Source organism: Pelodiscus sinensis, chromosome 2, assembly GCF_049634645.1.
Source record: "Pelodiscus sinensis isolate JC-2024 chromosome 2, ASM4963464v1, whole genome shotgun sequence".
NCBI lineage: Eukaryota > Metazoa > Chordata > Testudines > Trionychidae > Pelodiscus > Pelodiscus sinensis.
This window is the reverse complement of record NC_134712.1, coordinates 224,485,406-224,511,075: the sequence shown is the minus strand read 5'-3', so window position 1 is coordinate 224,511,075 and position 25,670 is coordinate 224,485,406. Positions and strand designations below refer to the sequence as shown.

The 25,670-nt window shown below is 39.7% G+C and overlaps 1 protein-coding gene across 3 annotated transcripts in view; it reads left to right on the top strand.

The window, feature by feature from the left end:
• ARHGAP21 (Rho GTPase activating protein 21) overlaps positions 1-25,670 on the top strand; it is a 195,043-nt gene that overhangs the window by 160,812 nt on the left and 8,561 nt on the right. For all 3 annotated transcript variants that reach the window (XM_075922534.1, XM_014569653.3, XM_014569652.3), the window contains 13 exons: positions 8,374-8,532; positions 8,698-8,800; positions 8,894-8,930; positions 9,618-9,743; positions 10,726-11,010; positions 15,786-15,850; positions 15,930-16,078; positions 21,059-21,201; positions 21,322-21,477; positions 21,583-21,661; positions 23,259-23,332; positions 23,419-23,508; positions 25,532-25,657. In XM_075922534.1, coding sequence (XP_075778649.1) covers positions 8,374-8,532; positions 8,698-8,800; positions 8,894-8,930; positions 9,618-9,743; positions 10,726-11,010; positions 15,786-15,850; positions 15,930-16,078; positions 21,059-21,201; positions 21,322-21,477; positions 21,583-21,661; positions 23,259-23,332; positions 23,419-23,508; positions 25,532-25,657 — 1,592 coding nt within the window. The remainder of the gene's footprint in view (positions 1-8,373; positions 8,533-8,697; positions 8,801-8,893; positions 8,931-9,617; positions 9,744-10,725; positions 11,011-15,785; positions 15,851-15,929; positions 16,079-21,058; positions 21,202-21,321; positions 21,478-21,582; positions 21,662-23,258; positions 23,333-23,418; positions 23,509-25,531; positions 25,658-25,670) is intronic.

The window sequence follows — 25,670 nt, the reverse complement described above, 5'->3', positions numbered from 1 at the left end:
TGGTGCCAGATAATGCTGCAAGAAAGGAATTATTTTACTATTCTCAATAAAGCTGCCTTCCTTTTATAACCTGGTTTAGTAATATGATGAGGTTTAACCAGGAGGGTATAGTTTGCTTCCCTTTTACCTCATTTGAGAACAAGAATGCCAATCTTATGGAAAAGAGTTCAGACCATTTTTATTTTGGCCTTCAAGCTTACAGTATTGTAGCTGGGTACTTCACCTCCAAATATTATGATAGTGTAACGTGGTGACACTCCCCTCCTGTGAGCGCCCCCCATCTGGTTGAGTGTGTTTGCCTGCTCTGTCACTTTAAAAGCCATTTTGACTACACAGGCCACTACACACACTGTGAAATACTCAACCCCCTTCTGTGGTATACTTCTAGCAGGGATCCATCCCAGTCCCCTCTGCCAGTGTCCCTTTTAGCCTGTTCCCCACTCAGAGGGTACGTCTAGACTACATGCCTCTGGCGACAGAGGCATGTAGATTAGGCTACCGGACATAGTAAAATGAAGCGGCGATTTAAATAATCGCCGCTTCATTTAAATTTACATGGCTGCTGCGCTGAGCCGACAAACAGCTGATGAGGCATACCTGGGTGGTCGACAAATACCTTTGATGTTGGCAGGGGAGCGTCCAGACTATCGCGCTGAGCCGACAAACAGCTGATCAGCTGTTTGTCGGCTCAGCGCGGCAGCCATGTAAATTTAAATGAAGCGGCGATTATTTAAATAGCCGCTTCATTTTACTATGTCCGGTAGCCTAATCTACATGCCTCTGTCGCAAGAGGCATGTAGTCTAGACGTACCCAGAGAGTGGTGCCTCCCGGGCTTTCCCTGTTGGAGACCACCCTTGCCCCTAGGTCAGCATTTTTATCTCAAATCTCCATCTCCCTTCTCAGTCTGTTCCCCAGTCAGACAGAATGTTGCCTCCAGGGCTTCCCCTCCTAGAGACAGCTTCCTCAGTCAGCCAGGTCTGCATGAGTTCTGCCATTTACTGATGTTGTGTTTTGCAGCTCCCTTTTCAGTTCTCCCTGGCCCCTGATTGGCCAGTTTCTCTTGGCCACTCTAGCCTCTGGGGGACTTCTCTATGGCCCCTTTTGGTCTCAGGGCCTTGTCCCAGACAGACAATGGGATTGCTATCAAGATTTTTTTAATTATTTTTGTTACTCTTATCTTTTTTTTATTTAAATTTTGTACTAGAGGATAATGCAGTACCTCATGTTACAGAGATCACTTGTTAGGCAAGAGTCAACATGCCTTTTGTAAAGGTAAATCATGCCTCACTAATCATTTCCCTGAAGGGGTGGGTAAAGGGGATCTAGTGAATGAATGAATGTCATGTACATCATCTTTCAGAAAGCCTTTGACAAGATCCCTCACTAACTGTTCTTAAACAAAGTAAGCAATCAAGGGGGAAAAGAAGGAAGATTCTCTCATTGGGAAAAGATTAACAAGGATAGGAATAAATGGTCAGTTTTCAGAATGGAGATCAATAAATAGTGGTCTTGTGCAAGGATATGTACTAGGACTAGTACTGTTCAATGTCCTCATATATTCTAGAAAAGGGGGTATATAGTGAGGTGGAAAAATTTGAAAATTATACAAAACTACTTGAGAGTTAAGTCCAAAGAAGATTATAGTGAATTACAAAGGGGATTTCACAAAACTGGCTCACTGGGCAACAACACAGCAGACGAAATTCAATTTTGATAAACTGCAAAGTAATGAACACTGGGAAAACATAACTGCAACTACACAGCATACCAAGTGGTGGGGTCTAAATTAAGTGTTACCCCTCAAGAGAGAGATCTTGGAATTATAGACAGTTCTCTGAAAATATCTCAGTTTTCAGCAGTAGACAAGAAAGACATATGTGCAACTATCCAGACATATGTTCAAAAACTAACACAGCAGGGCACACGTTATCCAATAAGTTCTTGGACTTCATTGGAGACAATTTTTTTACTTCAGAAGGTTGAGAGAGCTACTGGGGGATACTGTTGTAGATTTTATTTTAACAGAAAGGAAGGAACTGGTTAAAACTTGAAAATGGAAGTCAACTTGGGTGAATGTGTTCATGAATTATAGAGTTCGTGATTCTAGGAATGGTAGAAGGGAAAACAGCAAAATAGAGACAATGAAATTCAGGAAGGCAGATTTTCGTAAACTCAGAGAGCAGGTAAGTAAGGTCCCATGGGAAGTAAGACCAAGAAGAAAAACAACTGAAAACAGTTGGCAGTTTTTCAAAGGAACATTATTAAGGTCCCCAAAACAAACTATTCCACTGTGTAGGAGAGATAGAAAGTATGATAAGATAACAAGGAGAAATTACATAGGCTAAAAATCAAGCAGCAGACCCAGGGCCTACATTGTTCTGTGGCTGGTGATGGTGGCAGCAGCAGCGGCTCCAGCCCTGGGAACAGGAGAATTTTGTAGCCAGTGGTGGCAGCAGCCATGAGCAGGAGCATTCTGATTCTGAGTGGCAGCAGCCCTGGGAGAGTCCTATAAAAAGAGGAAGCTAGGTTAAATTACAAACGATGAATATAAGCAAATAACACAAGTAAGCAGGGTCAAAATTAGAAATGCAAAGGCAATGAAATGAGCTAAATCTAACTAGAGAAATGAAGGGTAACAAGAATACATTCTACAAATATATTAGGAGCAAGAGGAAGACCAAGGACAGGGTAGGCCCATTGCTTGGTGAAGAGGGAGAAACAATAATAGGAAACCTGGAAATGGCAGAGGTGCTTAATGACTTCTTTGTTTTGGCTTTCACCAAGAAGATTGATGCTAATGGGATGACTAACACAGTGAATTCTAGTGGAAGTGGGATAAGTTTAGAAGTTAAAATAAAAAAAGAACAAGTTAAAAATTACTTAGAACAGTTAGATGTCTTCAAGTCACCAGGACCCAGGCCTGATGAAATGCATCCCAGAATACTTAAGGAGCTGATAGAGGAGATATCTGAGCCTTTACCGATCAACTTTGAAATGTCATGGAAATTGGGAGAGATTCCAGAAGACTAGAAAAGGGCAAATGTAGTGCCTATCTATAAAAAGGGAAATAACAACAACCCAGGAAACTACAGAACAGTTAGTGTGCCAAGGCAGATAATGGAACAAGTAATTAAGGAATTCATCTGCAAACATCTGGAAGATAATAAAGTTGTAAGTAACAGGCAGCATGGATTTGTAAAGAACAAATCACGCCAAATCAATCTGATAGGATAACAAGACTTGTGGATGAGGAGGAGGTGGTGGGTGTAGTATACCTAGATTTTAGTCAAACATTTGATATGGTCTTGCGTGACCTTCTTATCAATAAACTAAGGAAATACAACTTAGATGAGGCTACTATAAGATGGGTGCATAACTGGTTGTATAATCATTCTTAAAGAGTAATTATTAATGGTTCAAAGTCTTGCTAGAAGGACATAACAAGTGGGGTTCTGCAGAGGTCTGTTTTGGGGCAAGTTCTGTTCAATATCTTCATCAATGATTTAGCTATTGGCACAGAGAGTACAGTCATTAAGTTTGCAGATGATACCAAACTAGGAGGGGTTGCAAGTGCTTTGGAAGATAGGATCATACTTCAAAATGATCTGGAGAAATGGTCTGAGGTAAATAGGATTAAGTTTAATAAGGACAAATGCAGAGTTTCTACTTGGGAAGGAACAACCTGTTTCACACATACAGAATGGGAAGTGACTGTCTATAATAAGAGAAGATCCTGGATAGTATTCTGGACTTCTGCTGAGATCCCACAGACTCGCAGCCATGAGCTGCACCACATAGTGATAACTGGCTACAATTCTTGTTGCCGAATTGGCCAAGCTCAGAGTGGCCTGGAGGGAGGTTCGAGCCACAGTTCTGTCATCTTCTAGGACTGTAGCAAACTCCTGTTGAGGCTGAGGGAAGTAATTCTTGGAACCGAGTCACTATATGTTTAAAATGTGGAACATGCTCTCTAAGTGCCACCAGCTGGTTTGATATTGGGAGCTGGCAGCCCTGCACAGGGGCCCAGCCTTGCTGGAGCAGCCCTCCACCCGTGGCGGGCTGCTCCTTGGGTACCCAGTTAACTGGTTACCCATTAAAATCCCAATAGCATACCAGTAATAAATACTTAATGGTACAGCATACCTGGCCATACTGGCTTACTTACTAGTTTACTAATGTAGAGAAAGTGGAAAGGATCTAAAGGCGAGTGACGAAAGTGATCAGAGATGAAATGCAATCCATATGAGCAAAGGCTGGAACAGACTGTCGAGGGAGGTCATGGAAGCTCCCTCACTGAAGCTTTTCAAATGAGGCTGGATAGCCTTCTGTCTTGGATGGTTTAGACACAAGAAATCCTGCATCTTGGCAGGACTTAAACTGGATGACTATTGTGGCCCCTTCTAAGCCTATGGTTTTATGATTCCCCACTACTGTTTTCTCACTCTGTATAGAGGCATCTAAATGCTTAGCATGAGAAAAATCTCCCAAGAACGTGTGTCACTGCTCTGAGTGATGTGACATACAGAAGTACTATAATGGTAAAACAAATGCCAACAACATTGGCTTTAGTATTGAAAGTACTATAATGGTAAAACATATGCCAACAACATTGGCTTTAGTATTGAAAGTAACGAGCATTAATGTAGCCAGATATCCCATAAGATTGTCCTGAGCTCAATGGAGAGGACCAGCTTATTTCATCTACTATATATTTGAGAGTTTGTCTGTCTGTTCAAGAATTCCTACAAAATGGTAAAAGCTAGTATCACCAAATATGGTATATAGATTCCTCTTATAACTGAAAGTAAAGAAAGGGTTCAATTGTGCCAGGAAAATGGACTAGAATGGGATTGCGTCTCATAAAACCATACAGAAGAAAGACAGAATCGCCAGGCAGGTGAAAGGGCTAGTGGGAGACATACCCTCCCATGTCTAGGACTGCCCCAACCCTGAGCCTCTCACCTCCTGGGTGCCATTTAGGGAGGGAAGGGGGACTGAAGCTTCTTTCTCCCCTCCCCCCGGATTCATACAGGGACGTTGCTGGCTGTTCCCCTTTGTCAGTGCATGAGGGAAAAGTGCAGTTTGCACTTATCTCTGGCTGGGGAGTGCAGGGGGCAGACAAACTTGGACCTGCTCCAGCTGGCGGATGTACACCCCTTCCATTGAGCTGCAGCAGCACTGGAGAGGCGCTTCTCCCCTGGCCCCAGTCTGCTATGGTGAGAGAGGGCTAGAGATGAGAGCAATTAGTCGACTATCTGATAACCAAAATTTATTGGATAGTCAAACTAGTCCCTCGACTAGTCACTTCCCCTCCCCCACCTTGCTGCCTCTAACAGAGGGAGCAAGTTGGGGGGAGCAGGAGCCAGTTCTGGGGAAAACCGGCTTAAAAGTGGGGCAGGGAGTAGCGGGGACCAGGCACAAGCCAGGAATCAGCTGATTCCTGGCTCATGCCCAGTTCCAGATGTTAAGACTCTGCTTTTTAAATGTATGGCAGAGCCGCAGTGGGGTTAGCTCTCAGGACCGGGAGCTAACCCCACTGCAGCTCCCCCGCTTATCAACTAGTCAATGGAAAATTCATCGACTAGTCAATTAGTTAGTTAATGTATATTTAACATCCCTATAGAGGGCTAGTATAGTCCTCTCCCCCTGGGACAGCCTGCATCCCCAGCCCCAACCCTGATTAATGATTTAAATGAAGAAAAACAAAAATTAACTGAGTTAATGACCAGAGCAAAGCTGGGTAAATCTTCTCATATGTATATAATTGAAAAATTTCCATGAATACTGAAAAAAGTAGGAAAATAAATAGTAACTTTGCAAAAATTCTTTCATTCTCTCCACATTCTTTGTCCATTCTGCTGCTGCTCCACCTATAGACTTTGAGCTACAATTTCATAAATTACATTAAAAAACAGTGCAAGAGTTCTGCTGTCAACATGTTTTACTGAGCACTACTTTCATTGAAAGCTGAATGGATCAACTGATTGTTTCATACCTTGCATTTACAGATTATTTTTTTTTAATTCTGTTGCTTTTTAAAGTTTATTTTTTATAAAATTGTTTCAAATGATTTCTCATGGTGGTGTTTCATTACCCCTTGAAATGTGTGTTTGAGCCATTTAAAGTTAGTAAAAAGTAAATATTAAAGTTGAATTATTATGAAAATTAGTAAAGTATGAATCATTGCTGTTATCATGGGATCTTAGACGTTTGTGATGTGTTTTTTGTCAACATAGTTCATGAGTAAAATACCACATACTGTGGGAAATCAGGCAGTATCCTGAGCATCGAGTAACACTTCAGTATTTGTAGGTTGAATAGATGCATTGCAAATGCCAGCGTTTCTAGCCTATGATAAAAGGGATTATTGCATTCTGACTGAACCTCATGGGTTTTTTTTTTTTTAAAAGAGGGGGGACAAGCTGAGCATTCCCAATTTACATGTTAAGAACCAGTTAAAGGAAATAGCATTAGAATCAATCATTTCAGAGTATATACCCTTTATTCTAGTATTCTGGACTAAAGGATTTTTCAGGATTTGCTGTTGGAAAGGATGATCACAGCGTAGTGAAAAGGAAGAAAAGAGGCGTGCGTGCGTGCGTGCACGCTGTAGTTCTGGAAAAAAAATAGGAAAGTAATTACATGTTGAACCTCTCTAGTCCAGCACCCTTGGGGACCTGACCATTGCCAAACCAGAGAATTTGCCGAACCATGGGAGGTCATTGTCTAGCAGCATTGCCTACACTTCCACTGCTTACAGGGCTTTTAGAGGATATTTAGGAGTAAATTATAGCTAAATAACAGCACAGAACACTCAAAGCCAGGACTGGTGGCTATTAAATAGATTTTATGGGACTGTGGAAACTTGGCCACATCCATGATAAATGGATATTCAACTAACTAAAATCATGCCAGACGACGGATGTTGCCGGATTACAGAAGTTCGACCTGTACTAAATTTCTCCCACCTCCAAACTACAATAAGGGAGTGATTTATTAATGTCTCTAATAGCTGCTGTGGAAGTAAGTAAAACATGGAAATTAGGTAAATGTTACTTTTAAGGAAAATTAACTTTTACTTCTAATTGTTTTGTAATTACATAATTTTGAATTGTATTGGTAAGTTCTGCTATAGCCTTTTACATTAGTAAAATGTTAGAACAGCTTTTTAGAACAGACATCATTCTTTTTGTTCATGAAATTACTTCAATTTTCTGCTTTTAAAAAAATGTAAGCATGAAACAAAATTGTGGTGGTACAAGCTCTGTTTTGAACAGAATTGTTAGTGACCACTTGGAAACACAATACAGTGCGTGCAGTTGTGTTCGTACAAAGCAAAGAATAAACCTCTGTTTGTGAATGTGCACAGATTTCAATAGTCTTTTCAGAAGCTCTGCATATTGAAATTCATGGCACCTAGAATACATATGAATTATAGAAGTACAGTTGAGCAGCATGCTCATGATTGGGTTCTACTGTACCTCTGCATTGGAATAAGAAGTATTTTCCTAGTATTTCTTATGTACTTTAAGAGCTGTATATATACTGTCTCTGGAAAAAAAAATTGTTGTGGCTGATTTTTCAATATCTTCCATCTTGCAAGAAATATATATACAAATCATGGAAATGCTTAAGCTTTTCTGGATTATTGCATGATGACCCTTGTTGCTTTTGAGACTGTGAGGTGTTGGACATGTACAGACTGCAGTCGTTTATATGAGCAATTAGTGGAAGATATAATTGGTAGGTAATAAGTAGCAACTTATAAGTATGAGTAACTGCTTAATTGCTTCAGAATTGTTTTTAAATGGATGTTTGGCTATCTTTTAAGAGTTACCATTTCAAAAAATTCTTCTTTAAGCTTTTTTTGTGATTATTTATTATTTCATGATTATTTATTCAGGTCTTATGCATAAATTTTAATGCAATGAATATTACTTGTATTCCATTTATCTTGTGTTTAGCTTTCTTATGCATCAACAATTGAATTTAGTAGTATAGTTCTGACCAACAACATGCTGTTCAACAGCATAACATTTAAACATAAAAATTCTATTGTGCCCATTGTATGAAATAAGAAAACAACACATTCTAGTTTTACTGACTTGCTCTGTATAATCTCTTATGGCATTCTTTATTCTTATTCCAAATATGTAACTAATATAAGTATGTCCATATGATATGGCTCACGTTTTTATTAAGAAAAGTTGATGTTTTAACAATGTGAATTAATTGGGTCCTTGATATTTGAAAGGCTGGATGTTTAAGATATTAGTTTCTGATACATTAATGAAGAGGCAAGTTCAGCCTGTTTAGTCTGAGCTTTTTACTAAACCATTTAATATGCTAATATATTGCATGTTGTCTTGTAGATGAGCCGAGTAGCCCTAGTATTGACCATGATATTGCACATATTCCTGCTTCTGCTGTTATTTCTGCATCTGCCTCTCAAGCTCCCACAATAACAACAGTCCCTCCCAGTCCCACATCTTCAGTTCCTTTAATTCGACGTCAGCTATCCCATGACCATGGTAAGTTTTTTAACATTTTGTTTTTAAACCAAGCCTTTTTCTTTTTAAATTTGTTTTCTTTGTAGGGAAGATATGGCTGCTTATAATGTGTTATTGCTTGAAATGGTCAAAATATAAAAAGTGATTCAAGCCTATTAGTGTTTGATAATTTTGATTAATTTGCAGAATCTATCAGGCCTAGTATATTGGATGGTCAATCTCCTGCAAAAACTGAAAGATCAAAGTCTTATGATGAAGGATTAGATGACTATAGGGAAGAAGGAAAATTGTAAGTCCTGAACAAATTTTTGTATGTATGTGCACTTTTATTAAAAAGTATTCAGAATGTTCATTACAATGCCTACTTTTTTTCTCCCAACAGATCTATTAAACATCTATCTAGTTTAAAGGGTATCAAGGTTAGTAACACATTTAACAATTGAACAAGTGAAGGTACTTGCTGTTAGATTAGTTTTATACCTGAACAAAGACTTTGGTTTTGATTTTCTGCAACCTCTCTGATCAGAGCATAGTATATAATGATATATTCTAAGACAAAAATATCAAAGCAAATAAAGATGAATGTCTCAAGAATTACATTGGCTTGAATAGTGTGTGAATTCACATTTAATTGTTTTGTACTAATGGAATAGTAGAAACGTTCATAGCCTGACAAGTATGATGAGAGTACAAGTTGAACCTCTCTAGTCTAGCACACTCTTGTCCAGTAACATCCGGGATCCAGCATGATTTTAGTTATCCAGAAGTCCATTTATTGTGAGTGAGGCCAAGTTTCTCATAGTCCCATAAAGTTTGTTTACATCTACCAATCCTGGTTCTTAGTGCTCTATGCTGCTATTTAGCTCTAATTTAGCCCTAGATGTCTTCTAAGAGCCCAGTAAGCAGAGGATGTTCTGGGATAAAACATTGACCTCCCTTGGTTCAGCAACTTCTCTGGTTTGGCACCAGTCAAGTCCCAAGGGTGCAGGACTAGAGGGGTTCAATCTGTATTCATAGGCAGAGGCAGAAGTTACCTAAATATAAGACTTCTATAGAATAGCATATTTAGAAGACCTCTTGATATTCAGACTAATGTTTTTCTTTAGGTCCCAGACAGCCAAAAATCTTCAGAAGACTCTGGATCCAGAAAAGATTCCTCTTCAGAGGTCTTTGGTGATGCTTCCAAGGAAGGATGGCTTTATTTTCGACAGCTTGTTTCAGATAAGGGAAAGGTATTGTGCTTTCTAGCATACATAAAGGATAAATATAAAAAAATACAACTGCCAAAATTGGAAGTAAGAAAAGTCAACTTGTAGCCAAGAGATGGTCCTTGTAAAGCTTCCTTCGTATACAGTAAAACACTACATAATGGGCACTAATAAGTGACATTAAGCTTTAGCTTTGTTCACTGCAATCTGTAGACTTACTTGGGCAATTTCCACATTTTCTTTCATAGATTGTCTCTGTAAGTGCCTTCATTTCTGTTGGCTTAAATTCAGAGCAACAGTTAGTAATTTCACATTTCCAATCTAGTTATTTAGCACAAATAATCAACGCCCAGAAAGATTTTTCTTAAGCTAGCAGTGGGACAAATTTGTGTATGTGCAACGTTTTTGCAGTCATATGTATCTCATGGACTGGCTGTAAATGTGTAAGTCACGATTTTAAAAGATAAAGCCTGATTTTCAGATGCGAGGGCAGGTGGCTCAGCGCTTCTTATAATCAAGCCTTTTGAAGGAGACACAAGTGGGGCACCCAGTCACTTTTGAAAATCTTGTTTATAATGCCTGCTGATTCTGCAAGCATGACTTCTTAAAATTTTTGACCTTTTTGCTACTGTCACATTTCCTCACACATAATATTATAGAATGAGAAGCCCTGTGGCACATTAAAGACTGACAGATTTTTTGGGGCATAAGCTTTCATGGGGGAAAACCACTTTGTCAGAAGCATACAGTGGAAATCCAGATTGCGAGTATCTATTTCAGGAAATCCACTCCATGCATCTGACAAAGTGTTCAGGTAGCAGGGAGAGTTGAGAAATGGCCCTTTCCTTGGATGCAAAGCAGTTAGTGAATGGTACTTTTGAATGATGAAGTTGAAAGTTCTGTGTCATGCTGAGTTTATTCTTTGTGTTCTAAACGTTTTGTATGTGGCTTTTAAGTAGATAATAATAATAATACACACAAACACCGACTGGTTCATATTTTCCAGCGAGTTGGTGGCAGCATTCGACCATGGAAACAAATGTATGTTGTTCTTCGAGGTCATTCACTTTATTTATACAAGGATAAAAAAGAGCAGACAACTCCATCTGAAGAAGAACAACCTATCAGTATCAATGCATGTTTGATAGATATCTCATACAGTGAAACCAAGAGGAAAAATGTATTTCGACTCACAACATCAGACTGCGAGTATCTATTTCAGGCTGAAGACCGAGATGATATGTTGGCATGGATTAAAGCTATACAAGACAATAGCAACCTCAATGATAAGGTACTTAGATAATATCTGATGTATAATCTTATAGACAGTTCTTTTATATTGTATTTTATTTTAATATTTTTATTGATAATAGGACAAATATATTTTTGGGGGTTTTTTTTGGTCGACACTAAATTGAAATGGCCATTAAGGGAGAAGAAGAAAAACTTCTTTGAAATTAGATACTCCTATAACTATATCTGTTTACTTAGAATAATAAATTATGAATCTGTCTTTTGATTTAAAGTATACCAGCATGCAGTTGAGCTAATAAACATTTGGCATTTTAATAAGCCAATGTTTAGTTAATTTGCTCTTAACTTGAGAAGTAGTAAAATAAGTTTTGCCCATTAAAAAGCTGTTGTTAAAAATACCTGTTAATTTAACAACAAATATATTTCAAGTTACACTGTTGTATAATACCTGTTAAAATCCCTGTTCTACAATATAATGAGAGAGGAGCAGTCATTTCTGGGCTGCTCTGACCTACCAGACTCCATTGGGAAGTCCTAGCATAGGAGTAGTTTTCACTGAGAAACTTTGCACCAATAATAGTAACTTAGTGAAACGTTGACAGGTGTTTGAAAAAAAATGTTTTGTAAATTTTTTATTCATTTACATAAATTATCTATTCTATATTTTGAAGTTTGTGAATTTGTTTGTGCAAAATAGTCATACTTCGCAAATACCTACATATACCAAATTTTTCATAAACAATCCTGCCACTTAAATTAGCTGAATGCACTACTTTTTGCTCCCAAATATGCTGGGTGAAAGGTTTAAATAATTATTTTTGTTTTTCATTGGAAAAAGTCATGACTTATGATTAGAATTCATAAAAATATTTCCTAACAAAATTAAAATCAAGTCACCTATTCAACTGTCATTTTAGTGCAAAGAAAATTATTACTGTTACACATCACAAATAATTCAAATTAACTATTGAAAGAGTAATGAAAGATTTATGAGTTTCTGATTAAAGTTTACTATGTATGGTAATTATTCAATAAAATGAATAATGTTGAAATCCAGAAATTTAAAACTGTTCTTTTACTTCCCATTTGCAAGCACATTAATCAAAAATTCTATTTCATATATTTATTTTTCTTGAATTTCCCTGTAAGTGTAATCTATGCAAAATGACTTTGCCCAGTCAACAACAGGCCTCACCTGCTGTTACTATATAAACACTGGGAGACGGCATATTGGGGCGCGCGCGCGCGCACACACACACACACACACACACACACACACACACTTTTTATATTACTAGAAGATTTATCCAGCGTTGCTCAGGTCCTTAACTCAATTTAATTTTTGTTTTTTGGAAAATAATATTAAAATTATAGAATCATAGAACACTAGAACTTGAAAGGGACCTCGAAAGGTCATAGAGTCCAGTTCCCTGCCCTCATGTCAGGACTCAGTACCATAGACCATCCCTAATGGATGTCTATCTAACCTGCTCTTAAATATCTCCAGAGATGGAGATTCTACAACCTCCCTAGGCAACTTATTCCAGTGTTTAACCATCCTGACAGGAAGCTTTTCCTAATGTCCAACCTAAACCTCCTTTGCTGCTGTTTAAGCCCATTGCTTGTTGTCCTACCCTCAGAGGCTAAGGAGAACAATTTTTCTCCCTCTTCCTTGTGACACCCTTTTAGATACCTGAAAACTGCTACCATTTCTTCTCTCAAACTAAAGAAGCCCAGTTCTTTCAGTCTTCCTTCATAGGTCATGGTCTCTAGACCTTTAATCATTCTTGTTTCTCTTCTCTGGACCTTCTCCAATTTTTCCACATCGTTCTTGAACTGTGGTGCCCAGAACTGGACACAATACTCCAATTGTGGCCTAATCAGCACAGAGTAGAGTAGAAGAATGACTTTTAGGCTACATCTACACTGGCATGATTTTCTGGAAATGCTTTTAATGGAAAAGTTTTCCGTTAAAAGCATTTTCGGAAAAGAGCGTCTAGATTGGCAGGACACTTTTCTGCAAAAGCACTTTTTGCGGAAAAGCGTCCATGGCCGATCTAGACGCGTTTTTCCTCAAAAAAGCCCCGATCGCCATTTTTGCGATCGGGGCTTTTTTGCGGAAAACAAATCTCTGCTGTCTACACTGGCCCTTTTGTGCAAAAGTTTTTCGGAAAAAGGCTTTTGCCCGAACGGAAGCAGCATAGTATTTCTGCAAAAGCACTGACAATCTTACATGAGATCGTCAGTGCTTTTGCAGAAATTCAAGCGGCCAGTGTAGACAGCTGGCAAGTTTTTCCGGAAAAGCGGCCAGTCTAGACACAGCCCTAATGTCTTGCTCACAGTCGCCTGTTAATTCATCCCAGAATCATGTTTGCTATTTTTGCAACAGCATCACACTGTTGACTCATATTTAGCTTGTGGTTCACTATGATCCCTAGATTCCTTTCTGCAGTATTCCTTCCTAGACGGTTGCTTCCCATTTTGTATGTGTGAGATTGATTGTTCCTTCCTAAGTGGAGTACTTTGCATTTGTCCTTATTAAACTTCGTCCGATTTACCTCAGACCATTTTTTCAGTTTGTCCAGATCATTTTGAATTATGATCCTATCTTCCAAATCAGTTGCAACCCCTCCCAGCTTCGTATCATCTGCAAACTTAGTAAAGTACTCTCTATGCCAATATCTAAATAGTTGATGAAGATACTGAACAGAACTGGTCCCAAAAACAGACCCCTGCAGATCCCCACTTGTTACGCCCTTCCAGCAGGACTTTGAACCATTAAAAACTACTCTCTCAGAATGGTTATCCAGCAAGTTACGCACCCACCTTATAGTAGCCTCATCTAAGTTGTATTTGCCTAGTATATTGATAAGATCATGTGAGACTGTATCAAATGCCTTACTAAAGTCTAGGTATACCACATCCACTGTTCTCCCTTATCTACAAGACTCGTTATTCTATTAAAGAAAGCTATCCGATTCATTTGACATGATTTGTTCTTTACAAATCCATGCTGCCCGTTACCTATCACCTTATTATCTTCCAGATGTTTGCAGATGAATTCCTTAATTGCTTGTTCCATTATCTGCCCTGGCACAGAAGTTTGGCTGGTCTGTAGTTTCCTGGGTTGTTCTTATTTCCCTTTTTATAGATGGGCACTATATTAGCCCTTTTCCAGTCTTTTGGAATCTCTCTCGTCTTCCATGATTTTTCAAAGATGATAGCTAAAGGCTCAGGTATGTCCTCTATCAGCTCCTTGAGTAATCAAGAATGCATTTCATCAGGCCCTGGTGACTTGCAGACATCTAACTTTTCTAAGTGATTTTTAACTTGTCCTTTTTTTATTTTAACTTCTAAACCTACCCCCTTCCCACTAACATTCAGCATTCCTTTATCATCAGACTTCTTGGTGAAGACTGAAACAAAGAAGTCATTAAGCATCTCTGCCAATTCCAAGTTTCCTGTTACTGTTTCTCCCTCCTCACGAAGCAGTGGACCTACTCTGTACATGCTTTATTTAAATCATTGCTCTTGAGTGGGACTGGGGATGAGGGATGCTCCTGTGAGACAGGACTACCCCAGACCCTTCTCACCATAGCAACTTGGGGGCAGGTGAGAAAAACGTCTCCATGGTTGCTGCAGCTTGGGGAGTGGTGTCTGTCCCCTAGCTGGGGCAGGTCCAGGTTTGTCTGTCAACCTGCGTTCTCCAGCCATTGAGAAGAATGCAGCAAACTGTGCACTTTCCCCCTGTTCTTGAGGGGCGGGGATGCGGAGCTGCCGCCTCCCCAATCCTCTCTAGCAGATGGCTTGTGGGATGGGAGGCTTGGTTTGGAGCAGTCCTGGATGGGGAGGGGCACACCCCCACTCAGCCCTTTTCATCCTCCTGGTGATTCTATCTCTCTTCTGTTTTATAAATCCTATTCTATCCTATTCTGGGAACATCCCATTTTCCTGGCACAACCAAAACTTTACCTTAATCATAGAATTATAGAATCCTAGAAGTGGAAGGGGACCTCAAGAGGTCATTGAGTCCAATCCCCTACCCTCTTAAGTTAAGAGGAAGTAGTATACCAAATTTGATGGTCCTAGCGCTTACTGGTTAGGAGGAGTTGTTGAAAAAATACACAAACTCTCTCAAATATATAGTATATGTTGACTTCTGTGTCTAAACAGTGAATTTAGAAAACATTTTTAATATGTTTGCTTTTTTGTTCTGGGAAGAAAAAGATTTGGTGCTTTTTAAGTAGATGTTTGAAGCTGCTCAGTTTTAGAATAGTTAGCCTATGGAAGGTGGATTGAGCAGAATTTTAGTGAGATGATTAAAAGTGTTCCAGTAGCCACGTGATAAATTGTAGATTTGTTAGTGCCACATATGTGGGTAGAGAGTTATATAAATAGGGATGTATTGTAAGTCTATAGATTAAGACTTTCAAAGCAGTGTGGGGAATATAGTTGCACATCTTCTATTGAAATGTCAGTTTGAGGAGATGTGCTTAAATCCTTCACACTTCTTTGAAGTTGCACTTCTGTTGGAATTCTACAATTGTTGCATTTGGAGCCATAGTAAATTGCAGAATTCCAAGAGGAGTAAAGGTACTTATCATAGAATTTAACTTTAAACTTTCTTAACAATGCCTTTATTTCCTTTCTTAGTTCATGAAAATATTCATTACATTTTAGCTTTACTGGAATTGAATTCTACAATTACCCAGTGTATGTGATCTGATTATGGGAATGGTAGTGTGTATTCGAAAGGTGCAGTGGTATTATCAAAACTATGATGATAAAGTAGATATCGATTGCTTTTTATAGGATACCGGTGTCACTAGTAGGGATCTAATTAGCCGGAGGATTAAAGAATACAGCACAATGATGAGGTAAGCAGTATATACACAGCTGGCCATTTTATTAGCCTTAGAACCTAACTTCTTTCTACCAAGTAATATCTTGTTTCAGTTCTTCCAGCAGCAAAACAGAGCCGTCCCCCAAAACACCTCGCCAGAGTCTCAGTATCAGGCAGACGCTCCTTGGCACTAAAACAGAACAAAGGACACAAAGTCCTCACTCTCCCAAGGAAGAATCTGAAAGGAAGCTGCTCACTAAAGGTGGGTTATACTGTGTACATTATTGTTCGTTAAACCTATAGAAAATTTAAATTGTTGAAGGCCAGATGTTCAGAACATAAAAGTTGTTTTAGCCCAGTTCTTCAGAACATGATATACAGATGAAAACGAGCATTAACTAGTTTTTTTGAGCTGTATTTATAATCACTGCCAGTCTTCGGGCCTTTCTCACTACCATGCTGCATCAGTTTCAAATGGATGTAACTTATGTCACTAGGGGGTGGGTTCTTCAGGCCTTTGAAGTTCTTTATTCCAGTCTCCACTGAAGTAAGTGTTCATTCTTTTCCTGCAATTGTGTTCAATTAGCAGCAATTGACAGCAGCAATTAGAATATACCAGTGTTGTTTCTTACAGCCAAGCTCTACCAAGCTTTCCTTGCTCCAGAGAAGATTAATCTTCTCATCTACCACTAGTCTTTCCCTCCCCTGGCTGACCTGCAAATGACTAGGTAGTACCATTTTTTAACTACTCTTAAGTGAATGGAATTTTTTCTCTAAAACCTTTTTTATAACTGTAGAGGATTTTTTTGCCCTATGGATTTAAAGTACGGAAAGGAAAACATTATTCAGGGTGGGAAAAGGAATTATTTTTTCATGAGCAAGAAATTAAACTCTGAGCTCTTTCTAAGGTGCCAGCATATTGAATTTCACAGATGAGTGAACTGTAAGTGTTAAGTCCATAATTGAGCTCCAACAGGTCAAGTCTTGGGCCAAAATTTCTAAAGGGAGTTGCTGGTGCATAGCACTGCTGAAAATCAGCCTACTGATTTGGATAACAGACCAAAGTACTCAGGCATAAACGTGCGCCCAAACTGAGAATAAATTGTATGTTGTGCTCCTAACAAGTTTTCCTTTATACTGTCTCATATAGTATTATGTAATCAAACTGCAGTCGCAGTTTGCTGGCAAGGTAGTGCTGAGTAACCTTCAGGATCTTAACCAGCATCATTTCTTCAGAAATCTCTGAAGAAGAGGACAAGATGACATCAGGAGTAATACAGTGCTAATAGAGCCTCACTTGCACAATATTTGGTTCTCCTGAGCAATATATGTATCATACTGGGTTTTACCTATTGAGACTACATCTATCTAAGCATGAACTTTTCAAAAGCACATAAATCCCATTTTCAAAAGAAATGTAAGCCCTTATCCTGAGTTCCATTGACTTTTAGTGAAATTTCGGCTCCTACATCATTTCTGAAAATGAGACTTGAGCGCCTTTGAAAACTTTACTTGCAGCATAATTAAATTATACGGTATGTCTGATACTACTTCAGCTATTTCTATCCCTAAATCTTGGGACTGAGAGCATCCAAAAGCTGGTGCTGTTCTTTGAGTGCTTGTTCATGTTAATTCCATTCTAGGTGTGCATGTACCCATGTGCATGGGTAGAGATTTTTTCCTTTGTGGTATTCAGAGAGTTGGCTGTGTTGCCTCTTAGAGAGCCACACAGCTCTATATCACACCTCCTCTCCCCTCAGTCTGTGCCCTGTCATCTTCTTCTTCTTGCCCATGCATAGCACAGGCTAGTGGTTTTGTCTATCCTGATTTCAACCCTTAAGGTCATGCAAATAGTTTGTTTATAATAGCTAGTGTTAAGCAGTTAGAAGTCTGAGTCCCATTGGAGACTTCACCACAGCTGGGGCATGTCCTGCTCTCCCAGGTTTAAGCCCATCTTAGACTGCAACAGTTATGCCTGTTGGTGATTTCCCATAGCAGCTGCCTGAAGTGCTTGGGGAAGTCATCTGTGAAAGACAAGTGTTATATCTGTAAAAACTTTCAACCCAGGACCAATATTCCCGCTGATATTTTTTCATCCATCTACAGTATGAATTTTGTTCTGTGCAGCACTAATATAGAGGTAATTGGTGGATGCATGCTACCAGTCCAAACAAAACACCTAGTTACAATGTGGTTTCCTGGCCAGTTCGGCTTTCTTGCCCCATCTGAAGGACAAGGCAGTGCCAGCCCTGATGAGCAATACAACCATGATGTATTACTTTAACAGGCAAGGCAGAGCCAAGTCATTGGCCATTTGCCAAGAAGCTCTCTGCCTTTGGGACTTTTGTGTGCTGCATGATATTCATATAATAGCTGGGACCGGGAATGTATTAGCAGATCACTCCAGCAAGACCTTTCTGTCTTGTCATGAGTAGTCACTGCATCTAGAGGCAGTCAGTACAAATTTCCAGAGGTGGGGGACTCCACTGATGGACATGTTTACATCCAGGCAGTACAGCAATTGCCATGTGTTCTGGTCAATCGGGGGATGAACAGGAGCTCCCTGTCAAATTTCTCATCCTGTGGTTGGGTGCTTGAATATACATCTTCCCCTCAATGCCATTGATTCAGAGTCCTTGTGAAGCTCAAACAGGACAGAAGGTTATCCTAATAGCCCCCAAGTGACCTCGACAGCACTGGTTTGGAAGACTGCTAGACCTTTTAGTTTCAGCAGGTCTTTTTGGGCACCAGAGCCACTTACCTGGCCAAGTGGAAGCAGTTCACATGCTGGACCTCAAAACGGCCTATCTGGGCCAAGCAGGCCTCTCATAGATATCCTGGATTGTCTTCTGAACCTCACACTCCCAAGTTTATCCCTGTCATCACTCAGGGTCCACATAGTCACTATTTCCAAGGCAAGGTTAGTCTTTGCTCATGAAAAGACTGCCCAGTTTTTGAAAGCCTAGAGCATATCTGTATGCAAGTCTCTGATACCACCCTTTCCAGGGACCTGAATGTCATATTGTCAAAGTTTATGGAGCCTCCGTTTGAGCCCCTGGCTTCCTGCTCTTTCCTGGAAGGTTTCATTACTGGTTACCATAACTTCAGCCCACAAGGGTGTCTGAGATCAAGGTGCTTACTGCAGAACCACCCTATATGGTATTCTACAAGGATAAGATTCAGATGCCACTGTACTTAGAGTTTCTGCCCACAGTAGTTTTAGTTTTATACTGGCCAGGACATACCTGTCTTCCTTCCAAAACCTCAGACATCAGAGGACATCCTCTCCATGCTGATTGCATGCCCTGGATGTCAAGAGGGTGCTGGCCTTTTACATGGATAGAACAAAGCCATTCCATAAGCTGATGCAGAGTTGTTCATTGCTGTGGCAAATGGAATGAAGGGTCTCCGAGTTTGCTCAGAGGATTTTGTCCTGGATCACTGCTTGCATCTGCTAGAATTAGGAGCTGGCAAACGTGCCTTTGATGGCAGTTGTGATTGTACACTCAACTAGAGCACAGGCATCATCAATGGCCTTCCTGGTGCTGGTTCCAATCCAGGAGATCTGTAGGGCTGCTACCTGGTCATCTGTCTACATGTTCATGTCTTATTGTGCACTTACCTCGCAAGCTCGAGAGGATTCTGGCTTTGGCAAAGCAGTGCTGCAAGCCGCGTGGCTGTCAACTCTAACCCAACTCTCAGTGTACTTATGAGCCACTTAGAATGGAATTGATATGAGCAATCACATAAAGAAGAAAAAGCCTGTTACTTACCTTTTCATAACTACTGCTCACAATGTGTTGCTCATGTTCATTCCATTATTTGCCCTCCTGTTCCTCTGTTGGAGTTTCCAGCAAGAAGGGGAACTAAGGGTGTGTTTATACAACACCCTTACCTCAAAATTAGCTACGCAATTTGTGCTATGCAAATTGTGTCGCTTATTTTGAGGTAATTTTGAAATAGCTTATTTGAAAATTTAGCACCAAATTTCAAAATAAAGTGCTATTCCAAAATGTCCCTTAACCCTCGTGCAATGAAGTTTTCAGGGACATTGGAATAGTGAACCTGTTATATTTCAATGTAATGGGCTTTCTCTTAAGATGCAGCATCAGGGCCGGCCCACAACATTTTGGCACCTGAGGTGGGCAGCTCAAATGACACCCCCATGCCACCTTTTCGCCTGCCTGCCTATGTCTCTTGTGCCCTCCTTTCTACAGCACAGCACTCCTCCATCTCTCTGCATCTAGAGCAGAGAGAATATGTATGCACCAGCAGCAGACACAATTTTCTACTCTCTGGGTCCTAGTGGGGCCCCCTGAGGTGGCCGCCTAAGTTCACCTCATGGTAAGGCCAGCCCTGCGCAGCATCGCTATTTTGGGATACCAGAGAGATCCCAAAATAGCTCCACAGCATAGATGTAGCCTAAGAGGGCAAGGGCTGTTGGCACCTGATATACTGACACATGAGCGTGGCTCTCAACGGGACACCATAGCCAACACTACAGATATCAGTAAAGCAAATGGACATGAGTAATACATGTCAAAGAATATAGTTACGAAAAGTTGGAAACTGTTTTTTAAAGTCATCCAAAGAGTCAGAAATGGGTGTTTTCATATAACCTAAAGGGGTTGGCAAAATCCGCTCACCCCTTTTAGTGGAGGCCAGATGTCTGGCTGCATTTGAGAAAGTACAAGGAGTTTGGGGAAAAAAGTGATGAAAATGAAACAAATAATGAAAAACTAAGTAGTTGGCCTTTTTTGTTTGACAGGTGGGGGGTATAAAAATTGACCATATGTCCTTTTAATGAAGACAGAGATTACATTTCTAACAAAGCTTGAAGACCTGTCAGAGAATCAAATGAGATCTTATACATTGCTCTAAAGTTTTGAAGTGTCCTAAAATACATGGTGATGAATCCTGTGAAGTGGGATACTGCCCTCTACTACTGCCTTTTTCCTCAGATGGGGTATGCCGCAAAAAATAACAGTTTCAGAATCTGAAATCACCATTCCTAGTGGTTGGTAATGCACAAGCTGAATGGCAAGCTCTTTTCAGTAAGGAAACAATGGGACAGCTGAGGGAAGAAGAAGAGAGAATAAGAAATAAAACATTTGTTAAATGTCTATGGTTTCAAAGACACAACAGTTTTGTGCTTGTGATTTTTGTTGCCTTTAATCAGAATAGGCTTCGATTGTATGATTTTAACAGTTCCATTTTCTCCCCATTTGCTTTAAATTAAAAGATGAGACAAGCCCACCAAAAGACAAGGGAACATGGCGAAAAGGCATTCCAAATATCATGAGGAAGACGTTTGAGAAAAAGCCATCTGCTATAGGAACCTTTGGCGTTAGGCTTGATGACTGTCCCCCAGCTCTCACCAATAAAGTATGAAAGTACAATTTTTCTTTTCATGCTGCTTTGAAAATGCTTGCATGTTCTTACTTGTGAAAGAGACTTTTTGAAACAAAACCAATCATTTTCCCCTGCCTTTCCTCTCTCTCTCAGTATATTCCACTGATAGTTGATATATGCTGTAAACTGGTGGAAGAACGAGGCCTTGAATACACAGGTATATACAGAGTCCCTGGAAACAATGCTGCTATCTCAAGTATGCAAGAGGAACTCAATAAAGGAATGACTGACATTGATGTTCAGGATGATGTACGTGGGAATTCACTGTATTTCCATTTAAATTAATCTCTTCTAGAAAGTTTTTTTTATAGTGATGATAGAAATATAGAGTCTCTCTTTCTTTTGAATACATAGAAATGGCGAGACTTGAATGTGATTAGCAGTTTACTGAAATCCTTCTTCAGAAAACTCCCAGAACCACTTTTTACTAATGGTGAGTTGTCTGTTCTGAGCCTGTTTTAGGAATTTTTTGTCAAATATTAATCCTCATTAGGGCATTCAAATGATTGAGACACAATATCAAGTAAAAACCTAATGAAGTAATAAACTTCCACATTTTTTGTTAAATGAGTTATGGATTATGATTATTAAAATGGCTTACAAGAGTTAGCTGAGAAGTAATTTTTTTCTAACTGCTCAGGAATCACTGTAAAAGGGTCCAAAACGGGAACATACATTGTTAATGTCTTTGCATTGCATGTACAGGCAGTCCCCGAGGTACGTGGATCCGACTTATGTCGGATCCGCAGTTACGAACGGGGCTTTTCCCAGATGCGCTGCAGTCCCGCCGCCCCCATCCTCCCGGGGGGGAGAAAAGCTGCTCCACGTCTCCCTGGTCTGCTGGGGTTGTCCCAGGCTGTCCCGCTGTGGGCGTGCTCTGCGGCTTTGCTCCCCGTCTCCCTGCAGACCAGGGAGTGCTCCAAGGCTTTGCTCCCCGTCTCCCTGGTCAGCAGACCAGGGAGACGGAGCAAAGCCGTGGAGGACGCGGGTGGTCCTGCCACCCGCGTCTCCCTGGTCTGCTGGGGGGGGGGGGTGCAGCTAGTGCCCCTCCTCTCCCCCGCCCCCCCCTCCCCCAGCAGACCAGGCTTTTCTTACCTACGCCTGGGGTAGAGCAGCTGGGGCGCTGCCGGGTTGGTCCCGCAGTGCCGCTCCTCGGCGCTACTGTACCAACCCGGCAGCACCCCAGCTGCTCTGCCCCAGGCATCCTGATTCAACCGCTGCTGGTCAGTTTCAGCAGTGGCTGAATCAGGACGCCTGGGGCAGAGCAGCTGGGGTGCTGCTGGGTTGCTCCAGTAGCACCGAGGAGCGTCCCCAAGTCAGCCGCTGCTGAAACTGACCAGGGGCTGACTACAGGAAGCCTGAGGTAGAGTTGCTCTGCCCCGGGCTTCCTGGAATCAGCCGCTGATCAGTTTCAGCAGCAGCTGACTTGGGGACGCCTGGGTTTCTTAAGTTGAATCCGTATGTAAGTCAGAACTGGCGTCCAGATTCAGCCGCTGTTGAAACTGATCAGTTTCAGCAGCGGCTGATGCCAGTTCCGACTTACATACAGATTCAACTTAAGAACAAACCTACAGTCCCTATCTTGTACGTAACCCGGGGACTGCCTGTAATAGGATAATATACAATTAGTGTCCTATTCATTTTAACCCTTTGCCAAACTAACACATTTTCCTTCTTTCTTCCCTGGTGGATCTCATGTTTCTGAAATGTAACCTAGTATGTCTGAATAGGTGTATAAGCACTATTCCACTTTTGATAGCACAGCTATGGAGATAGAATTTGCTGCCTTTAACTGCAGATGGAGCATATGTTGTTTTTATAGGCTTGATTTAAATAGCATGTTTTTAAAAATCTGTTTAAATTAATATTAGATTAAATTTTATAATTTGAATTCAGTGATATTTCCAATCAATGTATTAGAATTTAACATTTGAATTTGACACACATTCTTTGAGAGCTGCTTTTCCAAAATAGCTGCTTGATATATTATGTAAAAGTAAAAACAGATTAACTTTTCTTTTCTTTGTCAGATAAATATGCAGATTTCATAGATGCCAATAGAAAAGAAGATCCCATTGAGCGGCTGAAGACGCTTAAGAGGCTGGTATGCTGACCCAAAATACATTTTAAATGCAGCACAAATTCAGCACTAAAATATTTAAAACTCCATACTAAGATTTTTTGTTTCAGATTCATGATTTACCTGAACATCATTATGAAACGCTCAAGTTTCTTTCTGCACATCTGAAGACTGTAGCAGAGAATTCAGAAAAGAACAAGGTATCAAATCAAATCTATAAGATATGTTGTCCACATTTTACATATTGAAACATATTTCATTGTGTAGGATTATTTCAGAAGTTATACCCAGCACTTAACTTTACCTACCTTTTTACAAATTAACATAAGACTCTTTGCTGTGTGGATCTTTTGGATGAGACTTGTCTACCTACAAAATGTGTACTGGTTTAACTAAACTTTATTTTTATTAATTTGAAACTGGGTACAAACCCCTGTTTAATACTTTAACTTTGGATATGTGTTAGAGAGAGATTTCGGATATGTGTTAACATGAGAGATTTCAACTCGTTGAACTGGGAACTTCAAAACCAATTTCAGTTAGAATTATGCACATTTTCTATGCAGACCTGAGATGTCTGCAACTGTCTGGTAGCTGATAAAGATCTCATGAAAATAGGTGTCTGCCATGATTTCTTTACAAACATTATTCAGTCTCCCACTGCTGTATAGTATGTTATGCTCTATTTGCTTTTAGTGTTCTGCAGTTGTTGTGATTGGGCCAGTACTTTGTATAGTGCTTTGGGATTCTTCAAGATAAAACTCTTGGTAAAACTTTAAAAAAATCTTCTAAATTCTGTATTCAAATGTGATTTTAATTTAAATGCCTAAGTCTAGTTAACTTTTATTTAATCTTTGGTTCCCAAGCACCTAAATCACTTTTTAAAATTGGACTTAATCTTCTAAATCACTGAAGTGCTTTTGAAAATTTTACCCTCTATTTGAATGTGTGATTTTATTACAAATAATAATCAAATGTTATGGGTGAATAAAAGCACATCTGTAAGAAATGATGATGATAGTACAATCCATTTATAATATAAATGTTTGTACAATGCCTAGAGTGTTCAGGAGGGTGTTAGATGGTAATTAGTCCTTTATAATAGCATTTTATATAGTAAAAGTGCTGTAAAAATGTCAGGTAATGAATCCTCGTAACATTAGGTAAGCAGTGTGGCAGTATCCCTGTTTTATAAAGTAGTGATCTGGCTTACCCAAGACAGCATACTGAGGCAAAGCCAGTATTAGGATTTAGGACATCCTGACTTGATCACTTTACCTCCTATTTATGATTAATTTATTCCATGTCATGAGCAGAAGAAGGATTAACTGTAGGCTACAATATATAATAAACCATAGTAGAAGTGCTGTGCTTCTGGTTGCTTATGGCTTCTGTTGTAAGGTGCTGTTTAAAAAGCAGATGATACATAGAAAGATTGGTTAGTGCATTGAGGAGCTTAGCTGATACATCTGAGCACTAAAATATGATCAACTCTCATAGGTCCAAAATGTTGGGTACCTTCTCCAGAGGTGTAGGGGAGTGGAATGGGTTGTGTACATCATAGCCAGGGTGGGTACAGACAGTAGAGATTTCCATAGCATTTAAGAGAAGTGTTTAATTAGTAGCTGAAATTCTTCCTTTGTTGAATAAAACACGGAGACAGAACACAGTTTGGAAATTTCCCAATACTTAAGGAAAGGCATTGGAAGGCATTGGTTTTTTACAGAGTTACTATTTACATAATCTAGTTTTTAATGTAAATTCAATAGCGCAGATGGAAGATGGGAGAGAGTCTTTTTTAATGTAGCCCTTCCCTGCAGTTGTAAAGCTTTTCCCTGGTTATAAGCAACAGATTGAGTTCTGAACTGCAATAAAGGAGTGATATTACACTGTAATGACCTGGATTAGGTTTTGTATAAAGGCATCATCTTTTTATCTGAAAAATAGATTTATAAAAGTTTAACGTAAAAAAAACTATGTATCAGACTTCCTGCAGTGGTGGTAAGAGCACAGCTGAAAAACCTTGTGAATGTCATTAGTGTTACTGGTTTTGAAAATGACAGTAACTATAAAATGATTATTGTACTTTGCACAAATAAAGACTAAGTTAGACTATTAGGAAGCAAACCTGTTTAGTGCCTGAGAGGCACTTTATTGTAATGGATATTATTATATATCCCTATTATAAATGTGTAATGCAGATCTACTCCCATTGTTTGTTAGATGGAACCAAGAAATCTGGCTATAGTGTTTGGTCCAACTCTTGTGAGGACATCTGAAGACAACATGACACACATGGTTACTCACATGCCAGACCAGTACAAAATTGTAGAAACACTTATCCAAAAAGTAAGTGAATTCA